General features: G+C 33.0%; 1 protein-coding gene across 5 annotated transcripts in view; it reads left to right on the top strand.

The window, feature by feature from the left end:
* LOC136842484 (putative leucine-rich repeat-containing protein DDB_G0290503) overlaps window positions 1-21,478 on the top strand; it is a 44,289-nt gene extending 22,811 nt beyond the window's left edge. For all 5 annotated transcript variants that reach the window (XM_067109867.1, XM_067109864.1, XM_067109866.1 and 2 more), the window contains 8 exons: window positions 6,453-6,579; window positions 7,992-8,138; window positions 8,853-9,053; window positions 10,417-10,546; window positions 13,343-13,539; window positions 15,015-15,170; window positions 16,710-16,790; window positions 19,468-21,478. In XM_067109867.1, the coding sequence (XP_066965968.1) occupies window positions 6,453-6,579; window positions 7,992-8,138; window positions 8,853-9,053; window positions 10,417-10,546; window positions 13,343-13,539; window positions 15,015-15,170; window positions 16,710-16,790; window positions 19,468-19,527 (1,099 nt within the window). In that variant the 3' untranslated portion in view covers window positions 19,528-21,478. The remainder of the gene's footprint in view (window positions 1-6,452; window positions 6,580-7,991; window positions 8,139-8,852; window positions 9,054-10,416; window positions 10,547-13,342; window positions 13,540-15,014; window positions 15,171-16,709; window positions 16,791-19,467) is intronic.
* Window positions 21,479-23,225: the final 1,747 nt, after the last annotated feature.

Genomic DNA, 23,225 nt, shown 5'->3' with positions numbered 1-23,225 from the left:
TTGGCTTTGCAAATATTGAATGATTTTAGTAGTAAATATTATTTTGATCATCAGACAAGTGCTTAAACCGATCGCCATTAACCAAGCCCTCCGTTAACCGGGGACTGCCTGTATTATTGATCATCAGTTGTGGGATTTACACACCAAAAGATTATTTCACATCACAAGCTACCTTGTGAAGAAGCTTATTAAGATCATCAGTGGATAGGTACTTTGTATGGTCACCTCCAAGATGAGATGTAACAAGTCCTGCAGAGCAGTCTAAAGAATCCCTACATAGCCTGAAGGTATGTTTCCTTCATGTATGTTAGTTAGAAAATGGTGTCCTTGACTGAATTCACTTTCTAAAAAAGTGAATAGCATAGGTGGACTTTTAAGCCAGAAAAAAACTCAAAACAAGAGGCTAGGCTTCATTTGGCTATCTTTGCCCCTTATTTCATGGCCAACAAACCATGTTCCAGGAATGAGAGTGATGTAATGGAACTATTTGCCATTCTTGGTATGAATGATTTTATGAATGAAGGCAAGGAAGTATTCTCATAACTCAGTGACAGCACTCCTGTGTGTGATGCCTTTAATAAAGGTTGAATTTATGGAAACCCAAGTGTTTTAGACTTTTCATCCATTATCAGTGCTCTCACAGGAGAACTGCCAAGAACAAAAGTATCTTGTTAACCTTCATGACATAGCACATATGGGTGTCTTTCTTAGATTCAAATATTTTCTTTGAAAGCCCAGTAACTGCAAGTAGGCAACCGATTGATTAGCTTCCTATATTCTTCTTCTACCTTCTTAGCTAAAACCACATTAAGGTAAGCACACTTGTAGTTCTATCCAGTCTTAATTTCTCATTTTAATAGCTTTAAATTCACTTGCTTTATGGTTTATCATACAAATGCAGACACTGTCATAATCATAAATTAGAGAAATAACCAATCAAATCTCACTAATATGAAGATCACAGGAGAAATAATTCAATTAGATACCTTAGATCTAATAAAGTTACTGGTGCATGTTATCAACTTTAACATCTTTCATATTAAGCAACAGCTGAAAGAGAGATGTGTTTAGACACGTTAAAATTGATGAAAAGTATTTACCATAATATTAATGAGAATGCTCATGGTAGCCTCTGCGGTTGATAAACACCCGTTGTTAGTAGGTAGATTTCATTTAAGAGCCTGAGCTTTTTACTGTGAAACAGGGAATTTCCCTCAGCTAGGAGGATATCACATTCATCATTAACTAAGTTACGTTCTTATGTTATTTGATACTTAGTCATCCTTGATGCAGTGCTAAGGTATATGTATAAATAGCAGGTTTTATATTTTTTTATCAAAGTTTTTCCATTTTTTATATTTTTTAAATGCTGCATAGTATTTTGTAGCTCACCATGCTATTTCACATTTATCATCAAAAAGTGTATATTGTTTAGAAAACTGGTTTAAAGAATCTTTTAATCAACTAGGCAGGTAGATGGCCATAATTGAATTTAGGGTGGATACTATACTATTCACATCAATAGTAGATATGTACTTTGCACTGAGTAGATACTTTATTTCTTTGTTGATCCTCTTAAATCTTGCTCTTCTGTTTCACTGGTGAATTTTTCTTCAAGTATCAGATTTCTCCTACATATTAGGAGTTGCATGTGTGATTAACTGAATAAATAATTGTTATTTGTGGTAACTGTTGCAAAACTTACTTTAGCCAATTTTATTTTACACTACAGTATAATGTTTTGCACAATTGCATGGTTTATCATTGAATTCATCTTGCGCACTTTTTCTGATATTTTTGTCTTATTTTCCTGGTATGCACTAGTCCTTTAGCCTTTAAGGAAGGTCAGTAAGCTATGGTAACATAGTGAAACAGAAGGCAAAAGGTAAGTTTGTTAACATTTATTCTTTGCTTATTTCTGCAGAGGTGGTTTGACCATTGGGTTCTTTCTGTGAGGCTCCTCATGCAAAGGATATCCAGAAGTAAGCTTTGTTATCCTACTTTATGCTTAAATAATACAAAGGAGTTTGTCTGTTGTCTTGGTGGTAATTCCCTAAACATCTTCAGTTATTTCTTGGTAAACGTGGTATGTGATGACATGTATTAATCTTGAATGCTGACAAGGAAGAGGCTGATTTGTTTTTGTTTTGTTGTAAATTTATATCCTGACATGACAAGGATTACATATTTTTTTTTTTTTTTTACCGTATTAGTCAGAATTAAAAAGTAGATTAGCATTCCCAGACTGAATGACATTACTTGAGAGAAAACTTAATTTCTGGCTTTTCAATGCATATCTTAACAAGTTTTCCTGTTTTGCCTTGGTTATGATTACTTTTACATTTCTTTTCAAAATACTTCCTTCCTGTTCAAATGGCATACATTGTATTATGCAGAAGAGTTATGGCAAAAAGCTATACTTGATAGTACTCCTTTATCCAAGAGGGATAGAAACCAAAATATCTCACAGATATGGAAATTAACAAACATATTATAAATTATTTTTATCTTCCCTTCCCTAACTTATGTGTTATGCTTGTTTTCTAATGTACATAAAACGTTTTCTGGCAGTGTTACAGTATTTACTAATATTTATGTTGCTAATTATAAATAGTAACTGGCTTCTTTGGTCACAATTCTATGTAAACTACTTGTAGGATATTGTAAGTTGCTATAAAGCATGTTTTGATAAAGTTTGACTTTGAGAATGTTAACCATTCTGCATACATTTTTATGGCTCACAAAAGCATGTTTGCATAATTTCAAACAAACATTTTGACAACTAAAACCTGGAATGAGAGTACATTCTGATAAATCATAAAATTTTTTACGAAAAAAAGTACAAAGTTTTGATGCATTCTTTCTTCTGTTTTTAAATCTTCAGCTGAAAACCCCTGTGGACAAAGTCAACAGACTGTAAACCAAAGAGGATACCAAAGGGAAATTAGCCTGCAGAGAGAAAAAAATTATAGGAAAAGGTGGTAAATGAATAAATATGAGGGAATAGAAAATAAAGCTGATACACCTGAAATTCAATAGCCTTAAGCAGACAGAAGGAATGAATTGGCTCCTCACTTTAAACACTTGGAGGTCAGAAGATTGCACAACTGCACTAGGCATACTATTCTACATTTTAATTGTAGCCATGATAGAACTCCTAGCAGACATAGTAGTATTAAACATGATGTCAGGAAATGACACAGTGTTTGCAGCAACAGCCTACTTAATGTTGTGAGCAAAAACAGATATGTTTATTATTGTAGTTATTTTATACAACAAACATAATGAAGTCACTTTCCATTTGTGCTGCAAGTCAAAATTGAGAGTTGGCAAAATAAACTTGACTGATAACATAACTATCCACGAGTTTTAGATGAGAATCAGCACCATAAGACCACACTGGAGAGCAGCACTCCAAAAAAATGTCAGGAGAAAAACACTTAGATACATTAGCTTCTTGTTGAAACATTCTAAAACATTTCTACGAGATACAAACTTTGAAAAACAGGAAGCAATATTGTGTATATGCTTCTCTCAAGTCAATTTCTTATCAAAAGTTACACCCAAAATGTTAAAAGTCACTGCCATTAAAACCATGCAATCTAAATGTAACTCAGGATGCAAATGCAGAAGTGTTTTGGATCAACTAACTATCATACTTAGAGTTTTAGAAGGGTTATGCTTAATACCCCAAAACCTACTCCACTCATGAGTATGTGCCAGATCTCTAGTCAAGGATTCTACTCGGTGATTATCAGGCGTAATGTGTAAATAGAAAAGATTCTTCAGACCGTCTGGTATTGAGCAAAGTGCTTATATAGACTCTAATTCATTTAAGTCTAATGATTGACCGCCTTATTTGAGGGCTTATTATGTCACCCTTTAAGGTGGATGGAGCTGCTTGATGTGTCAAGCTTACTAATCTTAGATTCTTACCAGAGTGTCTTTGACCTTCAACTGCTTAGTTTTTTGCAGTTTACTTTTCAGCCATTTTCTTTGGTTTTTTCTAGCATAGTTGTCCAACATTTTCAACTTTACCATTCTCCAGTTTTCGACTGTCTTATCCGACCATTCTCCAGGTTTCGACTGTCTTATCCGCGAGTCATGTGAGTCTAGAAATGTAATGTCAGGTGGTTTTATGGAACTACTGAATAGTAATAATCCTCACTTGAAGAATTTTGAAGTAAAATTGCCACTTGTGAGAAAAGAAATGCAATTGTCTAAAGCAGAACCTCCTTATGATTCTTAATTTTGTTCCTTCTACTTCTCCTTGAAGACATTATCGTTGCTTTTATCATTTACTTGTGGTGAATTTTTAAAGTATATTTGTTTAATGTTACTCTGTAATTTGTTCCTTGTTTAGGATAATGATTGATTCCATTGAGAATTAGGTAACTGATCCCAATTTGGATATTGCAGTTTGTTTTGTCCTGATATTAAAAAAATAAGTCTTGTTGTGAATTAGGACTATTTTTACTTGAATTAGGACTATTTTTTACTTGAATTAGGGCTATTTTTACTGTGTTTTCAGTGTAAAAAACTTACGGATAGATTAGAATACAACAGCATGTAACATAGAGCATTCTTTTTCATGTGGAGCAATATCAAGTTAATTTCTAATATTTTTAAGAATATTTTTACTCTTCATGGTCAATGATAAATGATTTTTGTGACTATTCATACAAAGTAGAGCTGCATTTTGATTTATGATCCTATTTCACTTATATAAGTGTAATTCAGAACTTGCATGGAGATGAGCAGCATGTAATTTTGTTTTGTGACTGAGGTTTTCATGCATGAAATGAGATTAGTACAAGTACAGATGTGCTATATTGTTAGACTGGCATTAGAAGTTGCCTACCAGGGTTTTAAAATTGCCTGTATATCCATCTTGGTGAAGGATGAATGAGTATTGATATAGGATTAATTTAACTTAAAGACTAAATTGGAAACAAACAACAATTATCATATGCAGAATTGTATTTGGGAGGGATAGTTGTTAGTATATACAAAGGTTGATGTGATGAGATGCGAGTCTCCTTATCTAGCACAGACTTGAAAGAAATTTAAAATTGGGAAAGGGAAAAGTGGACCTTACTTCAGAGGCCTCAGTAAAAATTCCAGAAGAAAGGTTTTTATATTATCCTTTGGGGGAACTCTCAAAAGGCCATGGATGGCTTATAGATGGATTAAGTTGGTTAAGAAAAGGAAAATTAAGAAGAAATGAGGAGACTCAGGAGAGATATTTGTAGCAATTGGAAGAATAAGAGATAAGGATAAGATTAAGTGAAATAGTAAATGCATGACTGTGGTATACAGAAAAAAAATGTAGGGTTTTGAATAGTTTGTTTCTTCATGTTTGTTAAGGGAAAAACAAATACTTCAATACGTTTATGCTTAGGAGTAATGAAGCTATTCATTGTTGATTACATTGAGATATCCTGCACAGAACTACAGTATGTACTGTAGATGAGAAGATCGCAAGACACACCATTAAGTAAATTAGTTAAAGAGAGAAACAAAACCTATGGACTTATGTGAACTCCAGAAAAAATGAACAGTTTTAGAAGTGAAAAGAATTGGGTTAGACAGCACCATGAAGGAAAGATTCAGAATCCATAAGCCTAGCAATAGGTGCAATTGCCACTACAGTAAGCACTGATATAAAACAAGTACAGTATTGAATACAGTGAAAAGTCTGTAAATTGTAAATGGGAATGACTGATTACTGTTACTGTACAAAGCAGTAACCAAACACCATCACATTTCTAGACTTTCACAAGGCTTGACCAAATGATAAGTTCTAAAATGAGAGGTAAAATTTGGAGCAGGATAAAGTTGAAAAAGTTGAACAGCGTAGTGAATAGAGGCTAAAGGGAGCAGATGAAAATTGAAAGTCCGAGACCAGGGACAAAAAGATAGGTAGAGATAAGGTGTTCAGCCACAGAAGAAAGATAAGCATCAAGATCTCTAATATCTGTGAGGCAAACAGAGATATAGGCAGATTCACTACAACAGCACACATTATAGATGAAACCAGTGCATTAACTACTTTGTGTGTGAATCTATCTGTCCAGTGGTAAAGTCGTCTGACTGCCAATAAATTTTTAGCAACCTCTTCATACTTTGAGCTAAGGGCCATGTTCCTACATGCTACATATATGTGCTATATATGAAGTCTTAACGATAAAAAAGTTTTAAAAACTACTTACTCGTTTGATTATGTTATTGCTGAACAGTGCTGTATTTGGAAAAATTAGTTAATCTAAATAAACTGTATACTGACATTACATTATTAATCAGCTTGGTTCAGGAAGTAAATGGGGATAAAAATTTACTTTACAAGTACAGTATTAGTAATTAGAAGTGTAATGCTAAATTCATGACTATAAAAGTTTTCATCATTAGTATAAAAAATATGTAAATTTATAAAATCAATTTCTTCCTGACAGAGAGAATGAAAAATCAAGTTTGCAGGATGCGTGCGACAAACTTCAAGCAGATTCTTCAAACTTGATGGACAGGATCAGGGATTTGGAGCAAGAACGTAAAGAATGTGAACTGTCATTGCAGAGTAAGGTAAAGTAAAGTTCATGTGAAGATTACTTTAATACTTGATGAAATATCTAAACTTACAAAAATTCTTTTAGATAGGTTTCCAGTAACATGAAAACAATTATTTGCTTTAAAAATTTAATGGTTTCTTGGTCCTGCCAACAAAAACTCCCAATTTTTTTTTTTAAGTACAGTAGGTATGACTATCAAAATGAAATTCATGGTATTAGAAAACTTTTGTGAGTTTACATTCTCTGTGGAGATTAGTTTTATGTACTCATTTTCATTGAACAGTAATAATAACAATAACAAGAGCCAGTAAAACACTGCTGTTAAATGGGTATATAGTGGCCCAACATGTGCCATCCTTTTCTTTGGAGTAGTTTCATGGAATTTGTTCTCTTAACATTCACAATCCACAAGGCAGGGTTTGTATGAAATATTCTGGTCATGGTAAAAAAAAGGATAGACCCTATAGTTGATCTTACTCTAATATTTGTAGTGTTGCTGAAGCCCATACTAAGTGAGCCATTGTTGACACTAGTAAATGCAGCTATGCAAATAAAATTGATAGGAGAAAGCTAACATCTTATTAGACTGCACAAAGTAGCAGTGATATCTGCCAAACTTTCTAAGATTAAGAGGAGAAAGGACTTGGAAAATTGGTGAAGGAGACCCTTACACCTCAAGCAGCAAACAGAAAATAGGCCTACCTTCTCTTTTGAGTCAATCACTACAGTGATTTGAAATTGTTTGTGCAAAATTTTTTTGTAAAGATACACCAGTTTTATTTGTTTTCTGTCTTTTTTATGAGTAACTTTCATTAGAAAGCTGAGGGCTAACTTATTCGTGATTTTCCAAATGATTCCCATTTAAGAAGTAGTCTTATCTCATTTTGAATTTGTTTTCTTTAAATATAGAAAAAGCATTTTTAGATAATATTTGATTATACAATTTTTCAAGAGCCCAAGTATTAAAGTTTAAGATGATGTCACTCCTAAGCTGATAAATTTAGATTAGTCATGGGATTTTCTCCTTAGTTTGCAAGTGATAAAGAGAAATAGAGTAATGGTTAGGTTATTTCTTGTTTAAAGTTTACTGGTGAATACGTCTTATAAAATCATGTAATTTCAAAATGATTACTACATTGATTATCTTGTGGCATATTTTGTCAAGGTTACAGTATTGGAAATGAACCACTGTAAAATTTTGCAATAGTATGGGCAACAAGGATTTAATTTTTTTAGTAAAATTCTTTATTGTAAATTTTTTTTAGTGTAAATTCTCGTATGGTTGAGTTCTCATTTCACTGGACACAGTATATGCAGCAAAACCTTGTAAAAGGTTAGAAAAAAAGGTCCTTTGTAGGATCTGTATATTATCATGTAATTGCAATATAGTTTTTGACAGACATAAAAAAATCTTCACTCTTTCAGATTAATGCATTAGCTGAAATTCGCCGTGACTTGGAACGTCAGATACGAGCCAAAGACCTGCGTATCCTCCAGTTACAAACTGAGCTAAGATTAGATGGAACTCAAATTAATGCTCTTACAGATGACAATAGTAATTTACAGCAAAAGGTAAGTGCAGTGCACAAAGATAAGGATAGTTTATACAGCCATTACACTTAATTCCTCAATAAGGGCTTTAGTGAATTAGGAGCTAAATGTAAAGTAGTTTTTCACTCATACACGGTGTGCTTGTGCTTCCTGACTGCTTTTCAGTTAGTGTTAGAAAGACATCACCCATTTACATTAAAAATTGCTGTAGTTTGTATTAATGTTCAAGAACTTTAACAATTATATCCCTGCAGGTTATGAGTTAATAACTGTTTCATCTTTTCACACTTTCCAAGTGAATTGCCATTGGTCATTTAATGGAAGGTGATAAAAAAAAATAAACTTTTTTCAGTTCTGGCTGATGCTTTTGAACAGTGTCAAAAACAGTCAACCTTTAATGAGTGATTGTTTTCATATTTAGTGTAACTTAATGTAAACATCATCCTGTCCTTATTTACAAATATACATTGAGAGATGAGATATATCCCTTGTCAGGTAGCACTGCATCATTAGTAGGGTAATCATTGTTTCAAGTTGTTAAAAATAGATATGACAAATTTAAGTCCATGTAAAATACTTTAAATGTATGAAATTTTTCTGAAGTATCTTCACATCTTACTTCTTATTTGTCATAAGAATAGTTTTAAGATATTAGCTGTACTGTATAGATATAGCACAACACAGAATACAGCATGTTGTGGTACCACTCATTTGATGGATTGAAAAAATTTACAGGTTCAAAATTTACAAGAACGACTGTGGGAAGCTACTAGGTCACGGCGTCGTCATGGCAGTAACAACAGTAGCAGAAGCAGTGATGATAGTCATGGCTTGTATGGCAGTTCTTTTGGAAAGAGACCTGCATCAGAGAGTGGAAGTGTTCTGAACCTGTTAAGGTCACCTGAAGAGGGATGTCAGAGTAGTCTAAAACTTAAGGTTTGTAGTGAATGTTCTGCTTTGTACATACTTAGAGGATTATAGCTGTACAGTGCATATTTAATCATAACTATGGAATTTAATAAGCATTGGTTTAAACAGTTTTATTTTGTATGCCCATACATTAAAAAAGCATGCGGACTTATGAGGAAATTGGAGGAAATTCTGAAAAGATTGTATCAAGTCAAGAAGTGGCAGAGAGATATACCGTTGAGAAATTGGAAAGTAGATTGAAGTAGTTTGGTAATGTAATGAGAAGAAAGAAGCAATTAATGAAATAAATATGAAAGGGGCTGGATGCAAACCATTAGAAAGGGAATAAATGAGAACTGACCTCTCTCCAATTATGCTGTTGAGAAATTGGAAAGTAGATTGAAATAGTTTGGAAATGTAATAAGAAAGAAGCAATTAATGAAATAATTAAATATGAAAGGGGGTTGGATGCAAACCTTTAGAAAGGGAATAAATGAGAACTGACCTCTCTCCAATAAAAAATGAAATAAGTAACAAAACAGGATATCTAGAGATTCCTTATGATGAAGGGGAAGCACATTAATGATATATTTTGTCTCATGGTTTTTTAATAAAATTTGTAACTTTTCTATTGCCTTTGTAGAACCTGATCTCAGATTTCAGCCATAACAACAGGTAAACAGCATGAATAGTTGTTATTTCTAGTCTTGAAATTTATCAAAGCTTGTATTTGGATATAGTTTCAGTCCAACTTGTGGTCGAGTTATAACTAATATCTTAATCTAATTTTTGTTTGGTATGTAAAACATTCAAGGTTACTGCAATGCTTACCAAATGAAATGCCTAGTCTTGATTATAAAAGTTTAAAATTAACTTGAAAGACTGACATGTAGGTTATAGAAACTTAAAGAGTTCAGTATCTATACTTTTTCCATGGGTGTGCTGCCTTGCGTAGTCCCTAACCGTAATGCTTGTACTTTGCAAAGTGCATTTGACCCTCAGCTATATTTTGTATTATCAACATTTTAAAAACCTCCTCATCCCTGCTTTCTTGTTTCTCAAGGTTGCCTTTCTCCAGTTTTCATCTCATTTAGGAACAAGTTTGTTGGGCCAGTGCTAGGAGCATGCATAAATTGGACCAAGTGGTTTGATTACACCACCTTATAATAAAATGATAAGGCAGTTGTACTTTATATGTAGGATTTTTCCTACTCATACACTTGTGAGCTGATGCTAATTCAAGATATATCCATCTACTTTATTTAGCAATAATGTCATGCAGTTATTGAGCTACTTTGTTATTTTATTATAATCATCTTGGTAATGTTTGTATGCATGAGCGTAATAATTATAAGATCTAAGCAATCTTTTTCTGCATTTTGCATTACAGAGTTTGGAGAAAGACATCAGTGATGGTCAGTCAAGGGAGGAACAGCTTCACAAGCTGATTATTGAGAAAGATGGCGCAATCAAGAATTTACAAAACTCTCTTTCCAATGAACTGGCTGCCAAAGACAAAGGTAATTTTTGCTGGCTAGGACCTTTTATATTACTACACAAATGAGGGCCATTATGTTAATATAGTATTAGCATAACGTTTCCAACTTTATGTCTGCCAAACAATGTAAAACTTGGAGAACCACAAATAATATTTTCATTAAAAAACCTAATCCTCTAAATGTGATCTATGAAAGCTTAGACTTTTTCTTAATGATTTGTTTGTTTATCATAAATACAGTACTTTATAATGTATTTTTCTTTTTGTGTCAGTGTTGTTGCTGAGCTACTTAGTAAATTATTAACTAATAGTAAAAATGTTACCACAGAGCTAGTTTGTAATACTGTAGCTGATTGTGTATTTGAGTTTCTTATTATTTTCATTGACTTGACTTGCTGCTTTGTCTTCATACAGCCTTTGAAGAATGCACTGATCTTTGAAATTCAAGAATGATCAAAATTGAGTTATTGACAGTTTTGGAGTGTTTGATGTCTAAATAAACACATCCTGAAGTGTTATTACTCCAAAAAATTTTTTCAGATGGGTTAATTGACAATTTTGTTCATCACTTTTATCGCCTGTGAGCAACAAATTATTACAAAACTTATAAATACTTTTCTAATCCAATTTACTGTAGTTCAAAATAATTGATATACTTGCATTACCCTCTAAAATAACTCCGTTTTCACTAGCGATAGCATTGAGGAAAACGTAAAATCAGGGTAACTCTCTCAAATTTTTCTTTTCTCTCAGCACTCATCCAAGTGGCACCACGCATGCACTGCGACAAATAATTTACACATAATGCTTTGTATTTCTGGACTTACTTTTACAGTAAGATAACCACAATATATAAATCAACATGCTATATAGAGATATATACAAACATATGCAAATGAATAGCAGTCTTCCTCATCACAATTCATGTATAAGAAATTTATGTTATCATAGTGAAATCATTCACAAGTCAATTTTTTTTTTTTGACATATGGTAAAAATACAATGAGTATTATGTTTTATTTCCTTAGGATATTTTTACAGGGTGTCTATTCACAAATAAAAAAATGTTCACATATATATATGAGATCATTTCCTTTGAGCGCATCATGTAGTGACGCAGTGTACTTCATGAGTCATGTCACACTGGCCTTGTTAATGCATTTCTAAGTACAATTTTTTTGTCATTATAGGAGCAAAAAAGAGATGTATTATAAGAGAAATATATAAAAACTATATGCACTATGAGAATTGAAAAGACCAAAGAAATTGGAACAAAAGGCAAGAGTCTCGATGAAAGATATGTCCAAGAAGAAAGCAAGCAGGGAGCACATTTCTTTTCATCTGATTATTTTGTAAATTTCAGGGGATATTTCTTATAAGAAGAAATACTTTTACTGCAAAAATCAGCTTTCTGTCTTTCTCAATTTCATAGTTATTAAAAAAGAAGCAAAAAATATACTTTTTTTGCTGTTTTCTCAAGACATATTTCAAAAAAGTAAATGAACATTCCTAAATGAATACTGAACAAAATCCAATAAAATTTTCACAGGATATAATATAACTATATATCTTTGGTCTCACATAAGGAAAAAATTTTGGAATGCAACTTTTTTTTTGTATACTACTGATGAAAAATGACCAGTTTTTTTAATTGTAAAATTTATAAACTAAGGAGGTCAGATTTTGTGATCCCCTTATGCATGTATTTTCAGTATTAGTTGTTTAATAAATAGTAAAAATTTTAAGCAAATCCTTCAGTCAGAAGGAATCAGTGCTCACCTAATTTATAATGAGTTTTAATGGCATTTGCGCATCCCTTAATTGAAAGTAGTAGAAAAGTTTCAGTTAGTACAAGCTACTGGACCATATTTTTGTTATCTGAAAATCATTTTGCATTTGTTAAATTAGGGTTTACAGGTGTGTGTGAACATTAATTTTTTATTCAATACGTCCGGCATTACACTACATACAAATCATTATTTTCTTGAATAATAATCTGGGTAATGTACCCTTTTGGGGTTTGGAGTGGATTGCGTACTTTTCTAGGGTTGGTCCCCAACTTTTTGCGGGATGGAAATTGGAGCAAGGCAGTATTACAGAGTCCAAAAGGAAAGAATGAGACTAAAAATTAGAAAAAAATGCAGCTAGAGCCAAAGGGGTCTGCACAGTACCCTTAGTGCTGCCTATAGTATACTGTACAAGGCACTACTGTAATCAGGTATCCATTGTAAACATTGCCAAATGCAGTTTGGTAATTTCACCAACATGTGGGTGTATCATGTATTGAGTATAGTCTCATCTGGCAGATGAAAGGAAGAACATCTTTCTAAATGGATTAGATTTGTATTGCATATTGAAATAAATTTTGAAGTGTCATTTGTATGTAATTTTCAAGGCTTTATTTGAACAACCAACTGCTTGGAATTGGTTTTTTGGGTTGAAATAAAATGTAGAGGTGATACATATCTAATCAAAGGTATCAAAAGCATGTTATATTTTCTGTAACTATGTGTCTTCTAATATGGGAAGTGATCATTTGGTCATTCAGTACATAAATGAACCTGCAACATGTGCAGTAACACAGTCGTGAAAACAGAAACCAGGCTTTTGTTTAGTAGACTGATTTTAAGTTTTCATAGCAGTGATGTAACTTTTTTATGTTACAATAAGGTTCCATGGTAAGCTTATGATTTTGACAGATTGTAAAATTACTAATGATCAATAAAGGCTCAAGATTTATTAAGAGGAAATATACATTATAATGGGTTTTATAGTAGCTTTACCAGACCATTACTAGTGTTATTCTCTTTTGGCATAGAACTAGAGACGCTGAGAAATAAATTGCCTGAACTGGAACAGCAAATGAATTCTCTGCTAGCTGCAATTGAAGTGAATGAAGCCATGGGACATGTTACAACTGAGGTAGGGCGTCGACTGCAGGAAAGGCAGGAGCACCTGGAGAATCTCAATAGATCATCAAATTTGTTGCAGGATGAATACTCATCTCTGGCTATGGTATGTCATTTGAATATGATATTTTTTTTTTTGTAGAATTACTATCATTGTTTTTTTGTATTGAACAGCTTTTTTTTTTTACTTAAATGTTTCTTTCATTGATTAGGTCAAGAACAGGAAGTAAACCATTCGGATGATTAGTAAATTTTCCTTAAATCCAGACTTTACTCTTCAACTTCCTTTGCCCTCTTTTTGAATGTGAATCACAAAATACTTTGTTTTTGTAATTCACCTTCAAAAACTTCAATAATTGCCATGTTACACACTGCTGTAGCCTATTAGGCTTTGGTAATGTGTGTATCTCTATTGTATTATTAATATTTTTATCCACTTTTCCTTTATGAAAACAAATATAGTTACAATTATTTAGAAAAATCACAATTTACAATTAAAATACCAAATTAGTAGTTGGCATTGTATTAAAAGTGGGAAAGTGATAGAAAAGTTGTTAGGAGGCAAGAAAAATAACATTTTCTTTGTAAAATGATATCTTAGGAGACTCCTTTCACATTTGTATTAGTATTATTATTGACTAGTTTAATACCACTGATTAATATTATTAGACTGAAAACACTTGCCATCTGTGAAATGGAGCAATTCCCTTGGTGTCTTTGAATCTTGCTGGGTAACTTTTTAATTATACCTTGTTTCAGTTTTTACCTCTCATGTAAAAACATTCTTCAGGCAAGCTCGTGAGAGTCTAGAAAATAAACTGGGATCCGTGTTAACTTTTTCTAGAAAAATAACTAATCTTCAAGCAACCTAAACTGATAAAGAATATTACCATTAGGTATTATGATTATTACTTTTAAAACTGACCAGAAATAACTGTTGCCAAATATTTGCCTTACTATAAAAGATATTTGTATTAAAGATTAGCAGAAGTATCTTTTATATTTCTTATCTGTTTGATAATGTTAAAGCATTTTCTTGCTGATGGGTATGGTGTTCTACGATTGCTATTCAGGTTTTTAGTGCACTTGTTTGTATTCCATTGCAACATTAGCATTATCACTTTTGTCTTCATTATTGCTAATCTTGAATACCTCATAAAAACAATGTCATACAGAAAAAATAACTTTAAATATGATAGAAATTTACATTTTCAAAACCTGTATTTACTGTACATTTAATTTAGTGCAGTAGGCACTGGTTTACATTTATAATACAATGTAATGTAATTAAGTATTCTTAAATATTAAGCCACAAATATCTTTTAATATTTAATTCACTATACTTTGGGAATAACTTACACCCAAGAATGAATTCTAATTGATAAGTGCTTCTGCACTGTCCAGGATTCCAACCCTGGCCTAGTTTAGAAACAAAAATAGTCAGTGACTTTGACCACCCGGTTACCACGAGAGATTGATTACAGCAAGTGCTTTTTTATTTTGAATAAAGTATTGGAATATAAAATTTTATGCTCAGTGAGTTTGCACATGTTTTGATTTTGTTTGACATTGTTGAATTAGGAGAATCAAATACTGAAGAATGAGTTATCAGCTTGCAAGAGATCCAGTGCAGAGTATGTTAGTGAAAGTTCAGAATCTTCAAGAAAAGCCAGAGAAGAAGCCAGGAAGGAGAGGCTGAATGCAGCTCGTTTAGAAGAAGAGTGTGGGAGATTACAGGTGGGTGAAGCTTAGGATCCACATTTGAATATACTTGGATTTGAATTTTTTATCTAAACCCAACCCCAAATGATCATTAACCCTTAATGAATGGCAGGGCTCTTTTGATCCCAATAATTACACATGATGAATGTTATTTTGTGCCATAATATTTGAACAAATTTGACAGAAAAACATTCTTATCACTTGAATGGGCCACAGATGACTATATGGCAACATTTATGGCAACATTCACACCTCAGATAAGGAAACGGGGAGATTAGTGTGACTTGAGATTTCTTAGGGGAATGCACTACATCGCTCCATCCCAGTAAATCTTGTATATATTTGCCCATGAATATACTCAGGGATTGCTGTTGGTTTTAGTTCTTATCTTTTACAATAGTGTGTCAGCTGTAATCGTAATCTTGCAAAGTAAATTACAAAAAAACATTAGAAAGATCATGTATAACACACTAAAAGGCACTACATCTCCCCATCCCAGTACATCTCATAAATATTTGTCCATAAATATACTCAGGGATTGTCACATTTTTATGTCTTAGAAAAGAGGCCCTGCACAGGGGTGGAAATATTCACTTGCAACTTCCTGTGGAAGGTACAGAAATTTAAAAAAAAAAATTTTCTTATATCGTGTGCATTTGTAGATCTCCCTCTTTTTAGTGAAGTGTTTTTTCTTTTAAACTGGCCAACCTTAAAGTTTACCTGGTCTAAGGGTGTTCTTGATGTATATTTTAGTCCGGCATGTAGGGGTTAAATAATTGTATCCAAACTCAAGAATTACATCTTCAGAGTCAAATATCAGCTGCACGGGACCCACATCCAGGTTTAAATTATCACTCAGGAGGAACTAGTTCAGATTTGAATACTTGATGATGAAGAACTAGTACTACTCAGAATCTAAAATGACTTGACAAAAATTATTCCGTACGACCTAACTGTTCAACTATACATGATTGGCTTAGTGACTGAGAGAATACTCCATTCATTTGGTATTTATTTATTATTTTTTTCCATTTAGATATCCTGAAGTAACCTTTCCCATAGAATTTGTATTCATATAAGCTTTAGACTGAAATCTGGTTCAAATTCAACAATAATTTTATCTAGAGGATTGGATTCTCTAGCCTTCTGATACATGAAGCCCCATGCAATATTTCCTATGTTCATACATCCAAGGTATTCCATAGGCAAGTTATTCCATATCATTTCTAGCCTGAACTAAATTATATGTTAAGCTGTGAGTTAATTTATGTGCAAAGTGCATCACATCTGAAAAGGTGGCCTGGTTAAAAAAACCATCACAAAGATGTAGTAGCTGATTAGTAAATAAGTAATTAAGGGCAGCACTGACTCAGGAAACACACTCTTCCTACACTGAATTTATACTAAATGAGACAAGGACTACTGGTAATTATTTATTGTCAAACTGTGATTATCTGTCCATATCTTAAGATATCAGTTGTAAGTTAGTAATAATGCGTGCGTTACTATAAATACTAGTACTGTATACATTTTATATAGCATTTATGTTACCAGGCACAGCTGAAATGCACAAATGCAATCTTGGAGCAAGAGAGGAGAGAGAGAGCAATGAGGGACATGGTACAGCAGCTGAAGGTCAGTTTTATGCCAGTTGATGTACTGCTAAGTAGGTTAATGCTTCTAAAGACAATTTGTTGAAGTTATCATAAAATAATTTAATGTAACCTGGGTCACATTTCTAGAATCATAGGGCTTGCTTAAGGGTTTGTTCTTAAAGGAGAACACAAAATTAAACAAGATAAATTGAAAGTTAGACATCTAGGTGGGGAGAGACCAAATGAAACAAAGTTAGACATCTAGGTGGGGAAAGACCAAATGAAACAAAGTTAGATATCTAGGTGGGGAGAGACCAAATGAAACAGAGTTAGACATTTAGGTGGGGAGAGACCAAATGAAACAAAGTTTGACATCTAGGTGGGGAGAGACCAGATGAAACAGAGTTATCTAGGTGGGGAGAGACCAAATGAAACATAGTTAGACATTTAGGTAGGGAGAGACCAAATGAAACAAAGTTAGACATTTAGGCGGGGAGAGACTAAATGAAACAAAGTTCGACATCTAGGTGGGGAGAGACTAGATGAAACAGTTATCTAGGTGGGGAGAGATCAAATGAAACAAAGTTAGACATCTAGGTGGGGAGAGACCAAATGAAACAAAGTTAGACATCTAGGTGGGGAAAGACCAAATGAAACAAAGTTAGATATCTAGGTGGGGAGAGACCAAATGAAACAAAGTTAGACATTTAGGTGGGGAGAGACCAAATGAAACAAAGTTTGACATCTAGGTGGGGAGAGACCAGATGAAACAGAGTTATCTAGGTGGGGAGAGACCAAATGAAACATAGTTAGACATTTAGGTAGGGAGAGACCAAATGAAACAAAGTTAGACATTTAGGCGGGGAGAGACTAAATGAAACAAAGTTCGACATCTAGGTGGGGAGAGACTAGATGAAACAGTTATCTAGGTGGGGAGAGATCAAATGAAACAAAGTTAGACATCTAGGTGGGGAGAGACCAAATGAAACAAAGTTAGACATTTAGGTGGGGAGAGACCAAATGAAACAAAGTTAGACATTTAGGTGGGGAGAGACCAAATGAAACAAAGTTAGACATCTGGGTGGGGAGAGACCAAATGAAACATAGTTAGACATTTAGGTGGGGAGAGACCATAGAGACCAAATGAAACAAAGTTAGATATCTAAGTGGGGAGAGACCAAATGAAACACAGTTAGACATTAGTTGGGGAGAGACCAAATGAAACAAAGTTAGAGATCTAGGTGGGGAGAGACCAAATGAAACAAAGTTAGACATTTAGGTAGGGAGAAACCAAATGAAACATAGTTAGACATTTAGGTGGGGAGAGACCAAATAAACTTAGACATCTGGGTGGGGAGAGACCAAATGAAACATAGTTAGACATTTAGGTGGGGAGAGACCAAATGAAACAAAGTTAGACATCTAGGGGGGGAGGAGAGACCAAATGAAACAAAGTTAGACATCTGGGGAGAGACCAGATGAAACAAAGTTAAACATCTAGGTGGGAGAGACCAAATGAAACAAAGTTAGACATTTAGGTTGGGAAAGACCAAATGAAACATGATAGGCAAAAAGTATTGCAATTGGGGCTTAAAGGTCACTGCAAAACAGTCTTTAGTACATCTATAGTGTGCTGCTTTAAGCATATTATAAATAGCACCCCTTATGCAGATCTTTTTATACAAACGGTTAGCACGACGTTCCGAGGTTACTGACGCTTTTCAAATATATTCATCAGAAATTATTTCTGGCTTACGGCGCAGTTAATAGAAGTGTTGAAAATATTACAGGACTGTTTGTCAGCATTTTGAGGAATTTATGATATACTCAAAATATAAGTAACACAACACCAGGTTGACTTCTTCAGATTTCTAATTCCCAAAATGCTGACAAATTTGAGCGGTGATAACCGAAAATCGTCGAAGCCGGAACATCGTCGAAAATCGTCAAAATCATAAGAAAACCTGGTGTTGTGAGTTTTACAAAAAAACCTTTGTTATTTTGAGTATATCATAAAGAAATATGGCCCCAAAATGGCAGAATAATCATAATTTGAAGGTTTTTTTTCATAATGCAGTTTATCGTTTTCAATGCACCCAGAGCATTAAAAGTAAGGTTTTTATGATTTTTACGATTTTCGACATGTTCCATTACGATTTTCGTTATTTGAACCCCCGTCAGAAACCGGGACCGCCTGTATAAAGTAGGTACTGTTTGTCAGCATTTTGGGAATTAGATCCAGATTTGTATTTTGAGGGTGATAAAATAGAAGGAAGTCAACCTGGTGTTGTGTTACTTATATTTTGAGTATATCATAAAGTAGGGAATTCAAGTGCTAGTAACTATATCTCAGATATTTGCTTTGTGTAATTTATAACATTCCAAAACAATGGTCCTGTAATTATTTTCCAAGACCATTCTCATTCCTATACAGTATATCCTAAATTTGTAGTCAGTGCATGGAATTCTAAGATAGCAAGGTTATAATAAAACTTTATTATTGTTTGGTGCAATGTTTTGATCACATAATTAATTATTGTTAGGCATCTTTTTTAATATGATTTTTGAATGCCTTTTAAATGAATTACAGTTTTGCTTTTTTCTTTTTTTGAAGTTGTCTTCAGTACCAGGCAAGTATATCTTTATTTATTTTTATACAACTACTGTTTTCAGCTTAAAGCTTATTCACATATCAATTGTCACATTTATATTTACAGCATGAAGACTTTGAAGCTATCCTCGACTCAACAGTTTCATCAAATGTGGATACACTTTAAAAAAAAACCACGGAACTTAATTTAGTGGTATCTTACACTGGCCAGACATCTTGCTGCATGGAATATTTTGAAGTATGGTTCTGTATTATATAGGCCTTATGACCAAACAATTTTCTTTTTATACTGTGTTCATGAAAATCATGCTTTACCATCTACTTTTCATTCTTCAGTAGGTGTACAACACTTACATGTCAAAATTGACAAATAATAGTCTGTGTTTGGCATCAAATTCTTTTTAAACATTACTGTTTGTAACATTATTCTCATTCTCTCTCGTCTCAGTCTTTCCCTGTGCCCTTACGAATATGATTAAAAGTTAGTGCAATTTTAACCTTGTTAGATACTTATTTTGGAAATGTATTATGCAGCTAAAGATTATTAAGAAATCAATCCCAAAATTTCCAAGATGAGGTTTGAGACAAATATATTCCATCCATATATTTTTGTAATGCATGGTGATCAAAATTATGAAATGTTGTTTTTTTTTTTTGTGATAATGGTTCATGTAAGCATAATTTTCTCTCCAGAGTTACTTTATAGCTATTTGTGATGTGAAATGAATGACACTTCTTGCATATCTTGCTAGAAAAGAACTAAGCTTATGCAAAATATTAGGAATGAAAAGATTTCATCAGTACATTGCAAGAATAATGCCTTTATGCCATGCTCTGCTGTTTAATTAGGTGTGCCATACATTTTTACTGAGGTAATGACAGGAAAAGTGCATAGTCATTGTCATCTGTTTGTGTTTTAAACTTGCTGGGAGATAGTAGATATTTTGTTAATAGAATATACGTAAGAAATTTTTTTGTATTTGAAATAGCACATTCCATTAGTACTTAGTTTAAAGGAGCTTACTTAATCAGCAGTGAAGTTCCATACAGATAAGGTATGTAGTTGGCAATGTGATTTTGTACCATTGTCAGGCAAGACTTTTTTTTCATGCTGAATTACAAAATAACAGTAGATTATTTTGCTTGTTGCACCTTATCCACTTTACAGTTTATTCACTTGATGCACATGAATTTCTTATACTGTTATTTAGCTACAAGAAATTAGGCCTGCAATATCAGTTTTGGTCAATTTTAACCTTGTCTAGATATCATGTTTTGTAATATATTTGGTTTTAATCATTACAATACTTATTTTGGAAATGTATTATGCAGCTAAAGATTATTAAGAAATCAATCCCAAAATTTTCAAGATGAGGTTTGAGACAAAGTGTCTGATTGTTTAATGATAAGATGATTTGATAAAGTAGACTTTTATGGTTTTTATTAGGGGTGCATGAATTACATTTGTTTAGGTACAGTGCATATTTCCTTTTCCAGTGGAGTGTTTTGTATGATAGGCTTAGTCACTTAATTAGCACCTGAAGGAACTTTCAAGGTTATTACAGTTATAATGAAAAGAAAAGGAAATATTTTTATAAAAAAGGGGAAATAATTTCAAGAGCTTTTAAGTTGAGTTAAATACATGGGAAAATTACATAAAAGGAAAATGTTTACAGATTTTGTAATGAAATGGTCACTTTAAATGGGTAATATTGCATCTAGTCATCTCAGAAAAAAAGAACTTGCAATACACAGAGAAAAAAGTTCAATGTTGTACACTTTATGTGACAACACCTTGAAAATGGTTGTTATTTTTCTAGTCAAAGGAATATTATGTCAGTATTGGGACAAAGACTAGCATTTAAATCACTAGGTAATAGGTCTTATATGGTCATTACAGTATTTTCTTAAGGATAATTTTTGTATGTAAAAGACTTATTTTTTCACATTTATATTGTAGTGCTTGTAGGTAGTCAGAAGTAATGTAAGAATCATATCTTATACTTTGTACTTTTACCAAAGATGATTCTCAAAGAGAGAACTGTGGTAGTACCATTCCGTCCATGACCCCTGTCCAGATGTAAAAGTGTTTATTTTTCAATAAACATTTATTATCAGCTTTTTTTTTTTTTTTAATATCAACCTGTGATCTAGAAACTTTTAAAATCTCTGCCCATGACATTTTGTCTCTACTGTATATATCTGAAATCCATCAAGTAATTGGTTTATATTACATAAGGTTGTGGGGTTTAAATTACTAGACAGGCTCAAGAGAGCACTTTTCCAGTAGAGAAAAAATGAAGCAAGCTAGGCAACTGTCAGGTATAAGATGATTTTCTATGACTGCAAGATTTCCTCCGACAGCGCGAAGATGATATATTACAATAATGTACCATGTTGAAACTTTCTGAAATATTCCATATTATCCTTAATATATCATGAGCTTGTGCAATACAGCACTGTAATGTAAAGTACTGTACTTGACAAACATTTTTAATGAAGAATGTATTAGAACATTTAATGATGATGCAGTTTAGTACATTCAATCAATAATTGAACCAAATTTAACTTTATGATACAGTATTCCTATTAGAATGGTTGCTTCCTTAAATTATAAAAATAAGCCATAAATTTAATAATCTTTGATGTGCTGGTAATTTTATGAGAAGAAGCTAGCATAACATGACATTAAGTCATTTGTTAAATAAAACAGGTGAACAGTGACCTGTAAAAGCATCAATATTGAAAAAAATTAGTAAAATACTGATGGCTGAGGATGGTTTGTGCATTAAGAACCTCCACATTTTTCAATCAAGCTGATTATTCTAGATAATTATCAACAAATTTCCCTTCAAGGACCATGGAAAAAAGGGTAGTTTATACTGTTATCCTGGCAATTTGTTTTAGGTTATTACATAGCAGAGTCAATATACTACTACACAGTATTTTTTTTTTTATATTTGATACGAAAGGGGGGACCACAGTCAATCACAAATACTTGAATTTCCCAGTTCAGTAACCTGAATGTAAGTATTCAGTCTAGTGGCAGAGATGAATTTTGAAAAGAATTGCTGTCTATAACCCAAAAACAACTCTAATTATTCACGGGCTGGGCATGAATACAGTACAGTAATTCCTTCGTAAATGAGGAGTTAAAATCAAAGCAAAACAAATTCAAGGAAGCTGAACAGTTAAGTGGAAGGAGACCAAAAGGAACAAATAAAAAGGCAAAAGAACACAGCTAGGGGTCACATGAAGCCTCAAGGAACCTTTAGTATTTCCCACAATACACCACAATAGGCACACGTAAGATGGTACCCACCTACCATGCATGCTTCATACTATTCAAAATCATAAGCTTGGTACCTTCAGCCATGAATACACCCCATGGTATAATAGAAGGAAAGCAATGTCATTAAACATCAGTTATTATTAAAGGTATAAAAATGTGTTTGAAATCATCACTGAACTAAACACCTTAACATTTAGAAAGCTACAAAGCTATATGTAACGGACTCCGTACAAAATTCCTGAGAGAAAGCTTGAAGAGAGTATGCTAAAGTCTCAACAGTGAACACTGCAAATATTCGAAATACACAATATCCACTGATGATCCATATTATTAGTGCATCATGAATGAAAATTATCAGATGATCAACATTACTATTACAGCAATAATAAAAATGATCAGACATACAGAGCTAAGCTAAAATCACTACACTGTAAATGAAGTTTCCAAATGATGAATACCATATTGTAAAAAAAGAGAATAACAGAGATAAAGTTAACATACAAAGAATATATGTACACAGTATTACCACAATAAGTCAGGAGGACTAGGCAAACATGCATGATGCTTCAAGG

This window comes from Macrobrachium rosenbergii, chromosome 10, assembly GCF_040412425.1.
Source record: "Macrobrachium rosenbergii isolate ZJJX-2024 chromosome 10, ASM4041242v1, whole genome shotgun sequence".
In the NCBI taxonomy this organism is placed as follows: domain Eukaryota; kingdom Metazoa; phylum Arthropoda; class Malacostraca; order Decapoda; family Palaemonidae; genus Macrobrachium; species Macrobrachium rosenbergii.
This window is presented reverse-complemented; position numbering and strand designations above follow the sequence as displayed.